Source organism: Thunnus maccoyii, chromosome 11, assembly GCF_910596095.1.
Source record: "Thunnus maccoyii chromosome 11, fThuMac1.1, whole genome shotgun sequence".
Taxonomy (NCBI): domain Eukaryota; kingdom Metazoa; phylum Chordata; class Actinopteri; order Scombriformes; family Scombridae; genus Thunnus; species Thunnus maccoyii.
Window position 1 is genome coordinate 21,968,699 of NC_056543.1, and position 13,721 is coordinate 21,982,419.

At 37.5% G+C, this 13,721-nt stretch overlaps 1 protein-coding gene across 3 annotated transcripts in view; it reads left to right on the plus strand.

Moving 5' to 3' along the window:
- st6gal2a (ST6 beta-galactosamide alpha-2,6-sialyltranferase 2a) overlaps positions 1-13,721 on the plus strand; it is a 64,946-nt gene that overhangs the window by 39,735 nt on the left and 11,490 nt on the right. For all 3 annotated transcript variants that reach the window (XM_042426614.1, XM_042426615.1, XM_042426616.1), the window contains 3 exons: positions 6,136-6,233; positions 8,694-8,795; positions 12,502-12,676. In XM_042426614.1, coding sequence (XP_042282548.1) covers positions 6,136-6,233; positions 8,694-8,795; positions 12,502-12,676 — 375 coding nt within the window. The remainder of the gene's footprint in view (positions 1-6,135; positions 6,234-8,693; positions 8,796-12,501; positions 12,677-13,721) is intronic.

The window sequence follows — 13,721 nt, forward strand, 5'->3', positions numbered from 1 at the left end:
TTTCTCTGCCACTTGCAGTTTGGCTGACATTTAGATAATTGTGTTTCTCACTGGCTGCAGCATGTGAGAGCTTTGTAGCTAAGATTTCAGTTCAGTGTCAGGGTTAGTGTGATGTGCGGCTGCCATCATGTGGTCACCAGAATGAACAGCTTCCTCAGTACAGCACAGGGGGCTGAGATAATAACACATTACAGCATTATTCGATTCAGTGGAATAGCCCTGCAACAAATATTCTCTTTCTGGGGTTTGTAATGTTAACTGTTAACTCTCTCTCTCATTTTTGAGTCTGTAGTTTTTGTTGTTGAGTAAATATCACATTGAGGATCCAGCAGTCTGTTTTGTTGAATGTGTCACCGACTGCTATGCCTCTTTGTAGTATTTCTGCAAAATTTGGCTCATGATTTTAGATTTTTGTTTTTTGGAGGATCAAATATGACTTATTTGTTTTGTTGTCCTTTTGTAACTGCTATTTGATTGTATTTAATTTCTAACGTGGCGCCCCCCAGTGGTAGTTTTAAAAACAAACAAACGAAAAAAAAACCCACTGAGATTAATATATTTGAAAGCAACACATAGACTACCTTTTTTCACTGGGTTTATGCCATCAGAATAATTTGAACCATGCTATAATCACAATAAAATCCTACCTATTATGGCATTAAACCTAAATGTAAGTTAATATATTTTTATTTTCTTGTTATTTTGCACGTGAATACATGAGACAAAACAGAAATAGCCCTGATGCAAATATTATCTTCATAATGGTTAATCTTATAATAATCTATCAATTTTTGTCTAGTCAATTAATCAGTTAGTTTAAAAAAGTCAGATAACAGTGGAAAATGCCCATCACAATATCTAAGGAGCCCAAGGTGACTTGAAATGACTTATTTTGTTCAACCAACAGTCAAAATCCCATATTCAGTTTACAATTACTACATCAAATAAACAAAACAGCAAATCATCACATTTAAAAATCTGCAGTCAGTGATTGTTTGGCATTTTGCTTGAAAAATAACCTGAACAAATAATCAAACTTCTGTCAATTTATTTTCTAGATTGATCAACTAAACATTTCATCACTCATGTAAATTATAATAGCAATATTTATTTACACAGTGCTTTTCTTAAAGCCACAAGTGCTTCACAGAGAAGAGGATAAAAAAACTGTCAAAGATGCTACAGAACAAAACCAGAACATGTGGCAAACTGTGACAAAAGCTTTCTTATAAAAAATACTTTTAGAAAATATTCAAAAGAAGACTTGTGTGTCTGAGCACAAAAGGTTAATGTAGTAGAAATCTTTTAAAACAGTTGATTATCCTTAAAATGGTCCATAGCCAGCACAGCAGGGCCCCACACTGGGATTAGGCTGGTAATTTATTTGGAACAAGGTCTTTTTAATAGATTTTCAGAAGTGAGCAGTCATTAAAAAAATCAATTTATAGCATAACAGGGAGCCAGTACAAAGTGGTCAATACAGAGGAAATACAGTATGTCCCAGAAATAACTGGAGCCAGGACTGGAGCCAGGAGAAGAGCTGTGATTGATATTAGAATAAAGTTGGATTTTAAAAAATGTATTCACAGATGACAAGTTATCTAATTTCTATCTTCTTTCTTTCCTTTTTATGAGTTGGACAAACTGACAAACAACTGACTGGATAACCTTCTTCACTTGATCGATAAAACAGAAATTCACATTAATTATTACTGCCGTCCTGCTGAGGACATTAACTTCCTCTCTATAGTTTTATTTGTCAGGCAAGGAAACCGACATCCGCACTTAAAGACACCTCACTCTGAAGTAACTGAATCATAACTATAGAAGCAGCTGCTGTACAAAAACTCAGTTATATTATACAAGTTTAAAGCCAACTAGCAGCTGTGTCACAATATAACAATCTAACTACGTACAGTATCTATGTTTGAGTTTGTAAATCAACATGAGGCATCTAACACGTTCTAAAGAGTGCAAATAGGCTGTGCCTCAGTGCCAGGAGTGTCGATCGAAAACTGTGAAATTTATTTATAATGTGACAAGAAGAACGTGGAAAAATACTGCATCAACAGAAGTAGCAGCGGTGAGCGGTTTAATCTCATAGACGTGGATAGATGCACACTTGAGCATTAAATTAATCAAAACCTGTATGACAGAGTGTGAATAATGGTGTTGTAATATTGTAGTGTAATCACCGTATATGTCACAAGCTTCACATACTTTACGATAGAGCTGCCTCTGAAAAATTACTGCTGATGTACGAAGCACAAACGCTTAAACCCTTAAAACCATCGAACCAGTGGATGTAATTCCCCCTCTCTCTCTTTTTCACACAGACAGTTTAAAAAAGCCAGCATTTAATTTCAGCCATTAATATAATCGCTCAACTATTTAATGTGGTGATTTGTCTGTAAGAGGATATACCCGACCCTTGTCATAAATACCACTTTTGTGAAATAATATTTTAAATACTTGTTGCCCCTGTGTCAGACAGGTTGTAGTTTGTATTGCTGTTGAGGAAATTATAATGTCAGATGTCTTTAATATTTGTACTCTCTCATATACATACACTGTATGGATGATGAGACAATATTAGAAACATTTAATGATAAAATATGTTGCAACCTTTCACCACCAGTAAGTCGAACTCCTTTCATGAACTTTTCTTGAAAACCAATTTAAAAATCCATCATGAGCTCGAGGCATTTCCTCTCGAAAAACTAATGTTGACCAGACTGGACATACTATTGGTTAATAGGTTGGTGGCTCTATAAAAAAACAGAAAAAGAAAGACAGAAGGAATATAAAGTGGTTTTCACTCTGGAGAAACAACATGCAGCGATAATGAAATTAAGAAGATAATTGCAAACACAAGGAGAGACTGGAGTATTGATCCTAGTCAGGTTGATGTTAATCAGATAAACAAAAAGTGGAAAGGATAGAAAAAACAAGTGCTACATGTTGCACGTGCGGATCTGTCTGGTTTCTCTGAAGAGATAGAAGAGTTGATGTTTTAACATGCAGCACTTTTTTTCAGTTTAGAAAGAATGTAGAGTTGCAGAAGCATTGGAAAGTTAAAATAAAAGCCTTGAAATGAAGATAAGACTAGAAAAGCCTGGAGCTGGTTTTAAACTATATAATCTTCAAGATGTTTCAAACTCCTGCTTCTTAACTTGGGAGTGAGGTAATACAATCACTTTGGTCTGTTGTGAATAGATTTTTTTTTTTAACTTTTGATAATGAATGTGTGTATTTTTGGACTATTTTATTTCTTGACTGGCTTTAAACCTCCAGGGCTCCTCTGAGAAGGAATCAAATGAAACGACGAACGATTCTTTGATCAAACCGCTCACTACTCTGCAGCCTGTGAAGGGGTCGCACCTCATTTTAAGGGGTCACAGTCAGACAAGATAGAACATCACTTGCTGTAGGGGAAAAAAATAACCATACAAGTTATTTGTCATGAACACAACTGACGTGTGAGCGGGTTTCCATTCAGGCATTTCTATTAGCATTCATGAATACGCTCAAGTGTGCCTTATTTTATGTTTAATTACATTGTGCGATACTTTCTCATGAACATAAAATAAAGAATGTGTGATAGTGGCTGCACACGTATAAATAATAAAAATATACAATCAAGGCTCTTTTATTAACACTAATAAGAGCAGCATGTATTACTTGGCACTTGAGGTTCAATGAGCCAAAGGCTTAAATATGTAAAAACAACAGTGTATGTACTAACTTGTGGTGGCACATGTGTGTAAAAACATCATCAAAAACACCCTGGAGCAACAAAACTAGAAATAGTTGTGAAAATAAAATAAATAAAGTAATAATAAATACATAAATAAAGCAAATAAACACATACAATTTCACGAAATATTTATATAATGTGTAAAAATATGAGTCTCCTCTCTTCTCTAAAATGAGCTTCAGACTTTTTGCCTTTATCACCAACATGCATTTCTTCTGGATGTAGATACAGAACGATCTGTGCTTTTAAGAAAACCTTATTGAAATTCCATCAGTCTGGTGTAGCTCTGTAGGGAGCAGGCATGTTGACAGGATTATATTGGAGCAGGAGGGTGAAGTCAATGTCAAGCCAGCAGTGATGGGCAAGTACTTTTTTACTTTAATAAAAGTAACAATACCACAGTGTAGAAATACTCATTTTTTTCAAGATTTTACCTAAAGTGCCTCTACTCAAAAACATGTTTTTCTTCTTGTTCCTGCAGTCTGTGCAGAAAGATGTATGTGCAGAGTTTGACACTAGAAGGCTGTTTCCACATTCATCCACTGAAAGTGGAAAGTTTCTCATTTTAAGGGGCGGGCCTATGATCAGGATTTGTGACATCACAACTAGTTTAGAAGCCAATCACAGTCCAGTGTGCAACTTACAAAAGTGTGATGTGGAAACTTGAAGCCTCCAGTGCGCAGAACACTGAGAATGAACTTGATAGTGAAGTAGGAGGCATCTTGTGTCCAGCTGTTTGTTTGTTTTTTTTAAATTTAACACATTAGCATATTCATAGATTTTTTAGATAGATAATTACATTACAACTTTACTTTTTTTGTGGAAAAACAATATCAGACACACATTATTGTTCCAAGCACAATATGTGTGTGTTTCTTAATACATGTCTGAAAGATATCTTTAGGTAAAAGTACAAAAGTATTAGCACCAAAATATACTCTAAAGTACCACAAGTAACTCATTATGCAAAATGGCCCATTTCAGAATCATTTGTCATTTTATTGGATTATATCCATGAATGCATTCATTTGTAAGCATCCCTTTAATGTTACAGCTGGTAAAAGTGGGGCTGATTGTAAATACTTTTATATACTGTTGGGTAGCTCAATCTGTAATGTTACATTATTATTTTTAGTTAATTCTATTTTGTATTAATAATTTGAATCTGCTCAGTAACTAAGTAGTAAAGCTGTCAGATAAATATAGTGGAGTTAAAAGTACAATATTTGCCTCCAAAGTCTAGTGCAGTAGAAATTAAAGTACAAGTACTTCAAAATTACAAACAATTGTAAAAAAAAAAAAAATGTTTACAAGAGTAAATGTATTGCATTACTGTCCACCACTGCACTGTGTTCCCTGAGTGTTTGCAGTAGGTAGGTTGTTGTTGTTCTGAATGCCGATCAGTGTTGTAACAGTGCAGGGGTGGCAGTGATGAAAGAGTATCAGATCAAAAGCTGGAGGATCATCCATTCTGGTGTCAGATCAACACGATAGGATCAGTGGCACTGATGGATCGATCAACAGACAGGCGGACATTACAAGTTTGTAATTATTACTACAACCATCCATCAAGCTGAGGATTTCATGTTGGTGTGTGAAAAGTGAAGGACGCCATATGAACCAAACAATGCGGACTTGCAGAGTTGGAAACTGAAATGTTCTGCGAGTTAGTGGTGGCTCATCAGTTACCCGAACTAACCACTAGAGAGCACTTTGGTTACTTCTGTGAGCCTGCCAGACATCATTGTTCGCCCATCAGTGTGATCATAATTTACAGCGCTGCAGTCACCGTGTTGTCATAGTGAATTCCTGCCACAAAAAAAACTTGTTTGATGTTGCCGGGCCATTGATCTCACTATCTGCAAAACAGATACTGTGTGTGTGTGTGTGTGTGTGTGTGTGTGTGTGTGTGTGTGTATGTGCATGAGTTGGAAGTCATACATATGCAAATGAATGTGTGCATATTTCAGTGAGTCACAGTATGCCTTCCTATGTTTCACGTTGCTCTATTCTGTTTGAAATTGCCTCCAAAAAATGATAAGACTAAGCAGTAATTCTTGAGGACAGCGGTGACAGCCTGAAGACCTGGCTAATGTGAAACATTTAAAGTGCAAAAGCTCTTGATTTCAGGCAGTTCGTCTTAATTTAAATTTATGGAGACAACTCAATAATGTTTGCCAGTAGGGATGAGTGTGAACCTCAGTGCTCATATATCTGTAGAAAGGTGCAAAAAAACCTCAGCAAAGTGAGGAGTGGGGGGAGGAAAAAAACCTCATTTCCTACTGAAGCTCAATACTGAAGGTGTCTTATTGTGATGATACTGTGACATTTTCCTGTGTACAATAATGACTTAATAATATTGCGTATTTGCATTTCAGATACTCATGATGCAGTTTTAAGGTTCAATGCTGCACCTACAGAAGGATACGAGAGAGACGTGGGGAACAAAACCACCATCCGCATCATCAACTCGCAGGTGAGTCTGGTCTTATATGATGCATCATAATGAATCATTAATAGTTATATATCTGAGAGAGCTGCGTCATATTCACTGAAACGCACGTAAGTTATGTGGAGTGGCATAATAATTCATGATTTATGACTTCAGTCCATATTATCATACACGTTACACAGTTGTTCTAAAATGTTTTTATTGTGTAGTAAGTGTTGTTTTATTGATGGTTTGGTTGTTAGTGTTGCTTCACTCTTGTTTTTTTATTTTGGCTCAAAAACCATTTGTGAATAGAGATGATTACTCTCACTATCAATTATGCATTATAGTAAAAATCCTGCTGTGTAGATGCAGTACTGTGCAAAAGTTTTAGGCACGAAATGTAGAAAGTGAGAAACCTAAATGAAATCAATATTTGCTTTGATGACGCTTTGCCTTTAAAACAGCAGCAGTTCTCGTCGGTACACTTGCACACAGGTTTTTAAGGTATTTGGCAGGTCGGTTGTTCCTGCATCTTGGAGAAGTTGCCACAGTTCTTCTGTGGATTCAGGCGTCTCAGTTGCTTCTGTCTCTTCATGTAATCCCAGACGGACTCCATGGTGATGAGATCAGGGATCTCTTGGGGCCATACCATCTGTTGCAGGACTCCTTGTTCTTGTTGTTGAGGACGGTTCTCTATGAGTCTGGCTGTAAGTTTGACTTAGTCGCGTGGGCGGATTCAAAGGCTTGGACCCAGGCGAGTATGCTTGGGGTCGTCATACTGCAGAATAAATTTGGGACAGATCAGACGCCTCTGTGATGATAGTGCATAATGCATAAGAATCTGAAGTGCCTAAAACTTTTGTGAAGTACTATATATATTCATAGGTGTTTCTAATATTTTGTCCATCCCATTCATACGTATAAACCAATACAATTCAGCAAAACCACACGTGCTTTATTGCGGGATGCATTAGTTTTATGGTATTAAGGTGTACCTAATAAACTTGCTTTTAAGTATAGATTTGACTTTATAGTTTGACATTTTTAGAAATACGCTCATTTGCTGTCTTGCAGAGAGTAAGATGAGAAAATTGATACCACTCTTGAAGGATAATTACAATAAACTAAACTCTCTCGTCAGTCTCAGCTGTCTTAGCTGAAAGTACTTTAATTCTGGGCCTCAGGAAGCAGTCGTACACACACACAATGCAGTTAGAGAACACTGTACACACAATGCTGTACATACAGATGCTTAAAGATCAACACCAGAACACTTGTCTTGTACCTCGGCACAGAGAACAACAAGGTCACTTATTCATTTATTCCCTCATATGTCAGGACTCCAAACACCATGCAACAAAAGGTGCCGTTAGCTAAGGGTTTACGTGCAGTAGAGAAATGCGATAAGACTAATGTGATGCCGCATGTTTTATGTTTACTGTTGTCGATTTGATTTTCCTGATTTTTATGCTGCTGGTTTATGTTTTATCTTTAGGTACACTGTGTGCTACTGGTTTTATGTCACTTGTGTTCTCTTCCCCGTGGAGACAAATGTAGTATATCTTATATATCTTTTAACTGACGCAAACAGCTCCCCTAATTATCTCCAGCTGGAGCCAGTCACTGCAACACACACTAACAAGAGATGAACCCCTGCAAGGCCACATCTTATCTTTACAGCTGGTCCATCTGGCCCCCACTAAGTATGGCAGGGTCACACACCTGTTCAAGTCATACAAGACATCTTGACCTTACAATGATTCAGCATTTCAGTATACATTCTCAGTAAGTTTCCACTACAACTTCCTTATCTGTCAGTTTAATATAAGGATAAAACCAGATGCAGGTTAGCTTAGCTTTGCATAAAGACTGGAAACAGGGGGAAACAGTTAGCCTGGCTCTGTCCAGAAATAATAAAATCCACATACCTGCACCTGTAAAGCTCTCTGACATCTTGTTTTACTGGCGGATATGTGCTTGAATATTTCTCGGAAGGGAGCAGTCGAGTCTCCACTCACAATGACGACATGACTCCAGGAAGTCTGGTGACCGTGTGAACCATTGAACTATCGCCTTTAGAGCTGCAACAGTTAATCGATTAACCGATTAGTTGGTCAACAGAAACTGCCAAACGTTTGCTGGTGCTAGCCTTTCAAATATCAGGAGGTTCTGCTTTTTTCTGTTTTATGTAATCATAAATGAATTTGGGTCTTGGACTGTTGGTCAGACAAAACATTAAAGACACTTGAATACATTACCTTATGGCTTTGGGGAATTATAACGTGCATTTTTCAACATTATATGACATTTTATAGACTAAAAGATTTATGAGGATTGCTGAGTAAGCAGATTAGTCTGCAATGAAAATAATTGTTAGTCACAGCCCTAATTGCTTTAAGGAGATTCTGGCTTTTAGGCTGGTTGTATTGGGTAAAATAACTGCTACTATATGATTCAATACTTGCATTTAATTTTCTATACACTATATATTTCCCTCTACAGATTCTGGCCAATCCCAGGCATCGATTCAACACAAGTTCTATCTACAAGAATGTGACCCTGGTGGCCTGGGACCCTGCACCTTACGCTGTCAACTTACACAAGGTAGGTGCTTTTTTTTTTTTAATCAAATGAGCCTAGTGCTCATACAGACCAAACAGCCTGTTCATTAGACTGTCTGCAACCCGCCACTGCTTTCAACTCAGTTAACTTCAAAAGACAATAAAGCAGTTTCAATAGAGGATGCGTTTATTGTGACACCAAGGCCATAATAAATGGAAAGAAAAATTTAACAAATCTGATTTGACGCGTGTGATGCCAGCAGCCATTTCAAACACACAAACAGAATGTCAGCGGTCACACCTGCAACTGACCTCCCCTCCCCTCCCCCTCTCCTTCATATCCATTGTCTGGTCTTATCTATCTCTGCGCCCTTCATGAAATCAATATTTGTTATGACCACACTTTGCCTTTAAAACAGCAGCAGTTCTCCTCATTACACCTGCACACAGTCTTTCAATGTACTTGGCAGGTCGGTTGTTCCTGCATCTTTGAGAATTTGCCACAGTTCTTCTGTGGATTTAGGCATCTCGGTTGCCTCTGTCTCTTCATGTAATCCCAGATGGACTTGATGATATTGGGATCAGGGCTCTGTGAGGGCCAAACCATCTGTTGCAGGACTCCTTGTTCTTCTTGTTTCTGAAGCTAGTTCTATATGACTGGCTGTATGTTTGTTGCCTGGTATCAGACAGAATTGTTATTTGACTCAGTGGAGCAGGCAGATTCAAAGATCTGGACCCAGGCAAGTATGTTTTGGGTCATTGTCATGCTGCAGAATAAATTTGGGACCGATCAGGCGCCTCCCAGATGGCATTGCAGGACAGATAAGAATCTAAACATCTAGTGCATCAAGTGCCAAAAACTTTTGCACAGGGCTGTATATTCAGTGGGTAAAATGGCAGAATTATAGAATAGATGAATACTTTCACCAAATTGAACAGATTAACAGTAAGACAGTAAACGCAACACTGTAAAAACAAACTCAACACAAAAAGGTAACATCAGAAATAAATGTGCAGGAGCTGATGGAGGAGTTCATATTTGTTCATTATATTGAGTGTCCTTGATACAAAAAAAACCTCTTTTTGTTTACTAAGTGTGGTCAAAAACACTGACAGCAGACAGTTTTCACAAATTCATAACATAGATGGTGTTTAGTGTCATCAATCATAGAGCTGGATACATCCATGTTGTACAGAGCTTCTAATGATTTTTCTCAGAGGCTTACAATTTTCACGGCTGTTTTGACAACCTCAGCCAGCTTGTTTTTATTTAATATTCTGACTCCAAAACTGTTTATTTTCTAACATGAAAATTTCTGGCTGGCTGTCTTACATATAGGTCAAGCAATTTCTGGAAAAATCTCTCAGGAGCCATGTTTATTCATCTGCATGAGAATTTCTGTTGAAAGGCTGATCTGGTGGCATGGAGAGCATTTCTGTATTTCTGTTTTGTTCCAAAATCATACATTATTTATCTTTTAAGTTAAAAAACAAAAACCATATGTGAATAATGTAAATAAAACATCACCCTCCTATAGTACTAAGGCAGCACAAAAAACAGCAGGAAAAAAATATTCCACCTGCCTTACAACTTTTCTTCTGTCTTTCTTTGAAGAGAAGCCATTAAAGCCATTAGAGTACAACTAACAGACGAGTTCACGATCAGTGGCCATACCCCCAATCTGTGTCTCTTGTGTCATTTTGTTTTGAATCCTTGACATTTCAAGAAAGAAATTCTCTGTCACAGCTGCAGATGGAAAGTGCCGGATACATTCTAAAGATGGTTTACATTCCCATTTCATTTCCATCAATAAGTGACACACTAATTACATCACTGTGCTTTATGGTTTGTGAAAAGAATCCACTTCACTGTGATCCATTGTACTGTGTATATACATTACTGTGCAAAAGGTTTTATGCACTAAAAATAAAGTGAGGATGCTTTCAAAAATATTCCACCTGCCTCACAATCTATCTTCTTTGAAGAGAAGCTATTAAAGCCATTAAAATACAGCTAATAGAGAAGTTCAATCAGTGGCCTTACCGGCAATGTGTGTCCGTTGTGTCATTTTGTTCTGAATCCTTGACCTTTGCAAAAGGAAATGTTTTCTGTCATGGCTGCTGACAAGAAGTGCCGGATACGGTCTAAAGATGGTGTACATTCCCACTTAATTTCTATCTAAAGATGGTGTACAGGAAATGTTGATTGTCACCCACATCCAGTACTATCAGTGAGAAAGATGTTCGTCCAAATCAGAGGAATAAATATCCTTGTCTTTTACCTTTACACTTTGCCCATGTTGAAAACAATTACCTCTGTTATTCTGCTCAGCAAGCGATTCAATTGGCTAGATTACAAAAGAAAAGATAAGCACAGGCTTTTACACGTATTTCCACCTGCCTACAAATATATAAAAAAATCCCCCCCAGACAATGAACACATGAATAGTTTATTTTTGTATCTGACTATTTACATGAGCCATCCCTCATGGAAATCATTCAGACAGATTAATCAAAAACAAACCAAACATTCTGGCATGTAAACCCACCAGCATCTAACAAAGACACAGCAACACAAGCACAAACATAATGTACAAATTTAAATAAACACAATCCAAACAAAACCAAATCCACTTTTGCATCTGTTGATGACAGAACATTGTATATCTGAGCTGGTTTATAAATAAATAAATACATAAATAGATAGCCTGTAATATAAATTAAAGTGTGAGGATTTTATCTCTCAAGTTTTATTTCTCTGACTGTTGCATGCTTTAGAAATATATTCAGAAAAAGCAAAAACCTCATCAAAAAGGTATTAAATTAAAGCTCCATCCTCAATTCTAATTGAATCAAAATCTGTAATTTATATTTGTGCCAAATCATGATATAAAGGACAGTTGGGCATGAAATGAATTTCGTTTTTCACCTCGCTCACTTCACAATATTCAGATTCTTTCATCTTCAAGCACAGCTCCTGTATCTTCCATTTTCAATGCATGTGCACAGAGGGAGCTCTTACTTTTAGGCAAATTATTCTCAACATATTTTCACATTTATAATCTTTCTTAAAGATCCCCTCCAGACATGTTTGAGTCTGCATATTCATAGAGTCTGGATTTTTCATTTCAAAAGTTTTAACTGCTGGACACAAGATCCTACTTCACTGTAAAGTCCATTATCAGTGTTTGTGCACTGGAGGCGTCAAGTTTCCACATCACATTTCTGTAACTTGCATACTGGATTGGCTCCCAATCTCGTTGTAATATCACAAATCATCCTTGCATGTACAATCTTTAAATTGAGATTTAACGTGAGCACAGATAAACTTTCCTCCTTTCAGCAGATAAATATGAAAACAGTCTTCTAGTGTCAAACTCTGCACATACATCATTCTGCACAGTGAAGCTCAAACATCCAGGTGAAGTAAAAAAAAATAAGTAAAGCACATTTTTCAGTGACTCCAGGGGCCAGTACACACTCCATTCGCCCTTTGCGGTACTCTGTCATTGTCTGGTGGAGGTGATATAGAGTGAGACTGAAAACCTGGCACCTCATGACGACTATATTGATTTCATCTTGCCATCTGAAACTGTTTGACACATGTTTATTGACCAGTGTCGAGAAGAAGCTGAGAGGAATGAGAATTTGTACAAAGTCTTGACAAAACTCGCAATATTTGACCTCCCTGTGGTTTGAACTCCGTGTGATCATCTCTCCTCCTCCTCACCCCTCTCTTTCTACATCAGTGGTATGCCAGTCCAGACTACAACCTGTTTGGTCCATACGTGGAGCACCGCAAGCGTCATCCCGGCCAGCCCTTCTACATCCTTCACCCCAGCTACGTGTGGAAACTCTGGGATGTGATTCAAGGCAACACTCAGGAGAACATCCAGCCCAATCCTCCCTCATCTGGCTTCATAGGTGAGTACACACACGTACATGCGTACACACTCCTGGTATGCATGCAGTGTACATCTACAGTATTCTTTTGCAGTTGCCTCTGTACTCTTATCTTTCCATTTCCTTGCCTCCTCCTGGAGCTGATATATGCGCGCATGCACACACAAACACACACTCTAAGTCATGATGAAATTTTTATCTTCAGTATGCACAGTGCACAGTCTAACAGAGAACATCTGTGCAGGGGGTGGAATGTGACCACTGTAAGCACATCTTGGAAACTCGCCACCATGTCATTATACATCTCATGTTGGCCTCTTCCACCATCATTTTCAGACGTTTCAAAATGGTGTCAGCTGTATAACATAAAATATCCAATTACGGCCCAGGCCCTTGTTTATCTCTAAGCAACAGACCATTATTCTTACGGTTGCTCAATGGTATCCGGTATTATGTCCATTCTTAACATTGAATGAACTCATCAAGAATGATTTGTTGTTGTTTTGCAGCAATGTTGGGTTGTCACAATGATGTTTGATGCGGAAGACACAGCGTAATACGGAATCTGCACTGTCAAGTTTAACAAAAAAAAATGACCTAATCTCTTCTAATTCAGTTTTTGTGTACCTCCCTTTACTTGTTCTTAGTGCCATTTAGAGAATTATGTCATCCTGAATATTATTATTATTATTATTGTTGTTTAATGTACAAAACAAGCCACACACTATGCCTAAAAGAGACACATTTATTTTTTAGCTCTGTTGTTTAAAGTTGTATTCTGTTGCTGTATTACAATAAAGCCAGACACAATCAACTCTTTTATTTATCGCAGCAATCTTGCTGTACTTATCAAATTTCTGTTATGGAATTAGTATATACTGTATGTTAGCAACAAAAGAAATGAAACTAGTCCCTAGACTTGATTTCTCTCCGACTAGACTGACTGTGGTGGACTGCCTTTGCACGATCTGCTTTTTCATTCACGGCCATCAAACACTGTAATATGCGTCCAGCTGAGCTTAAAACTCGCACAGACTTTCGTTCTCCTGATGATGCAAAAAAAAAA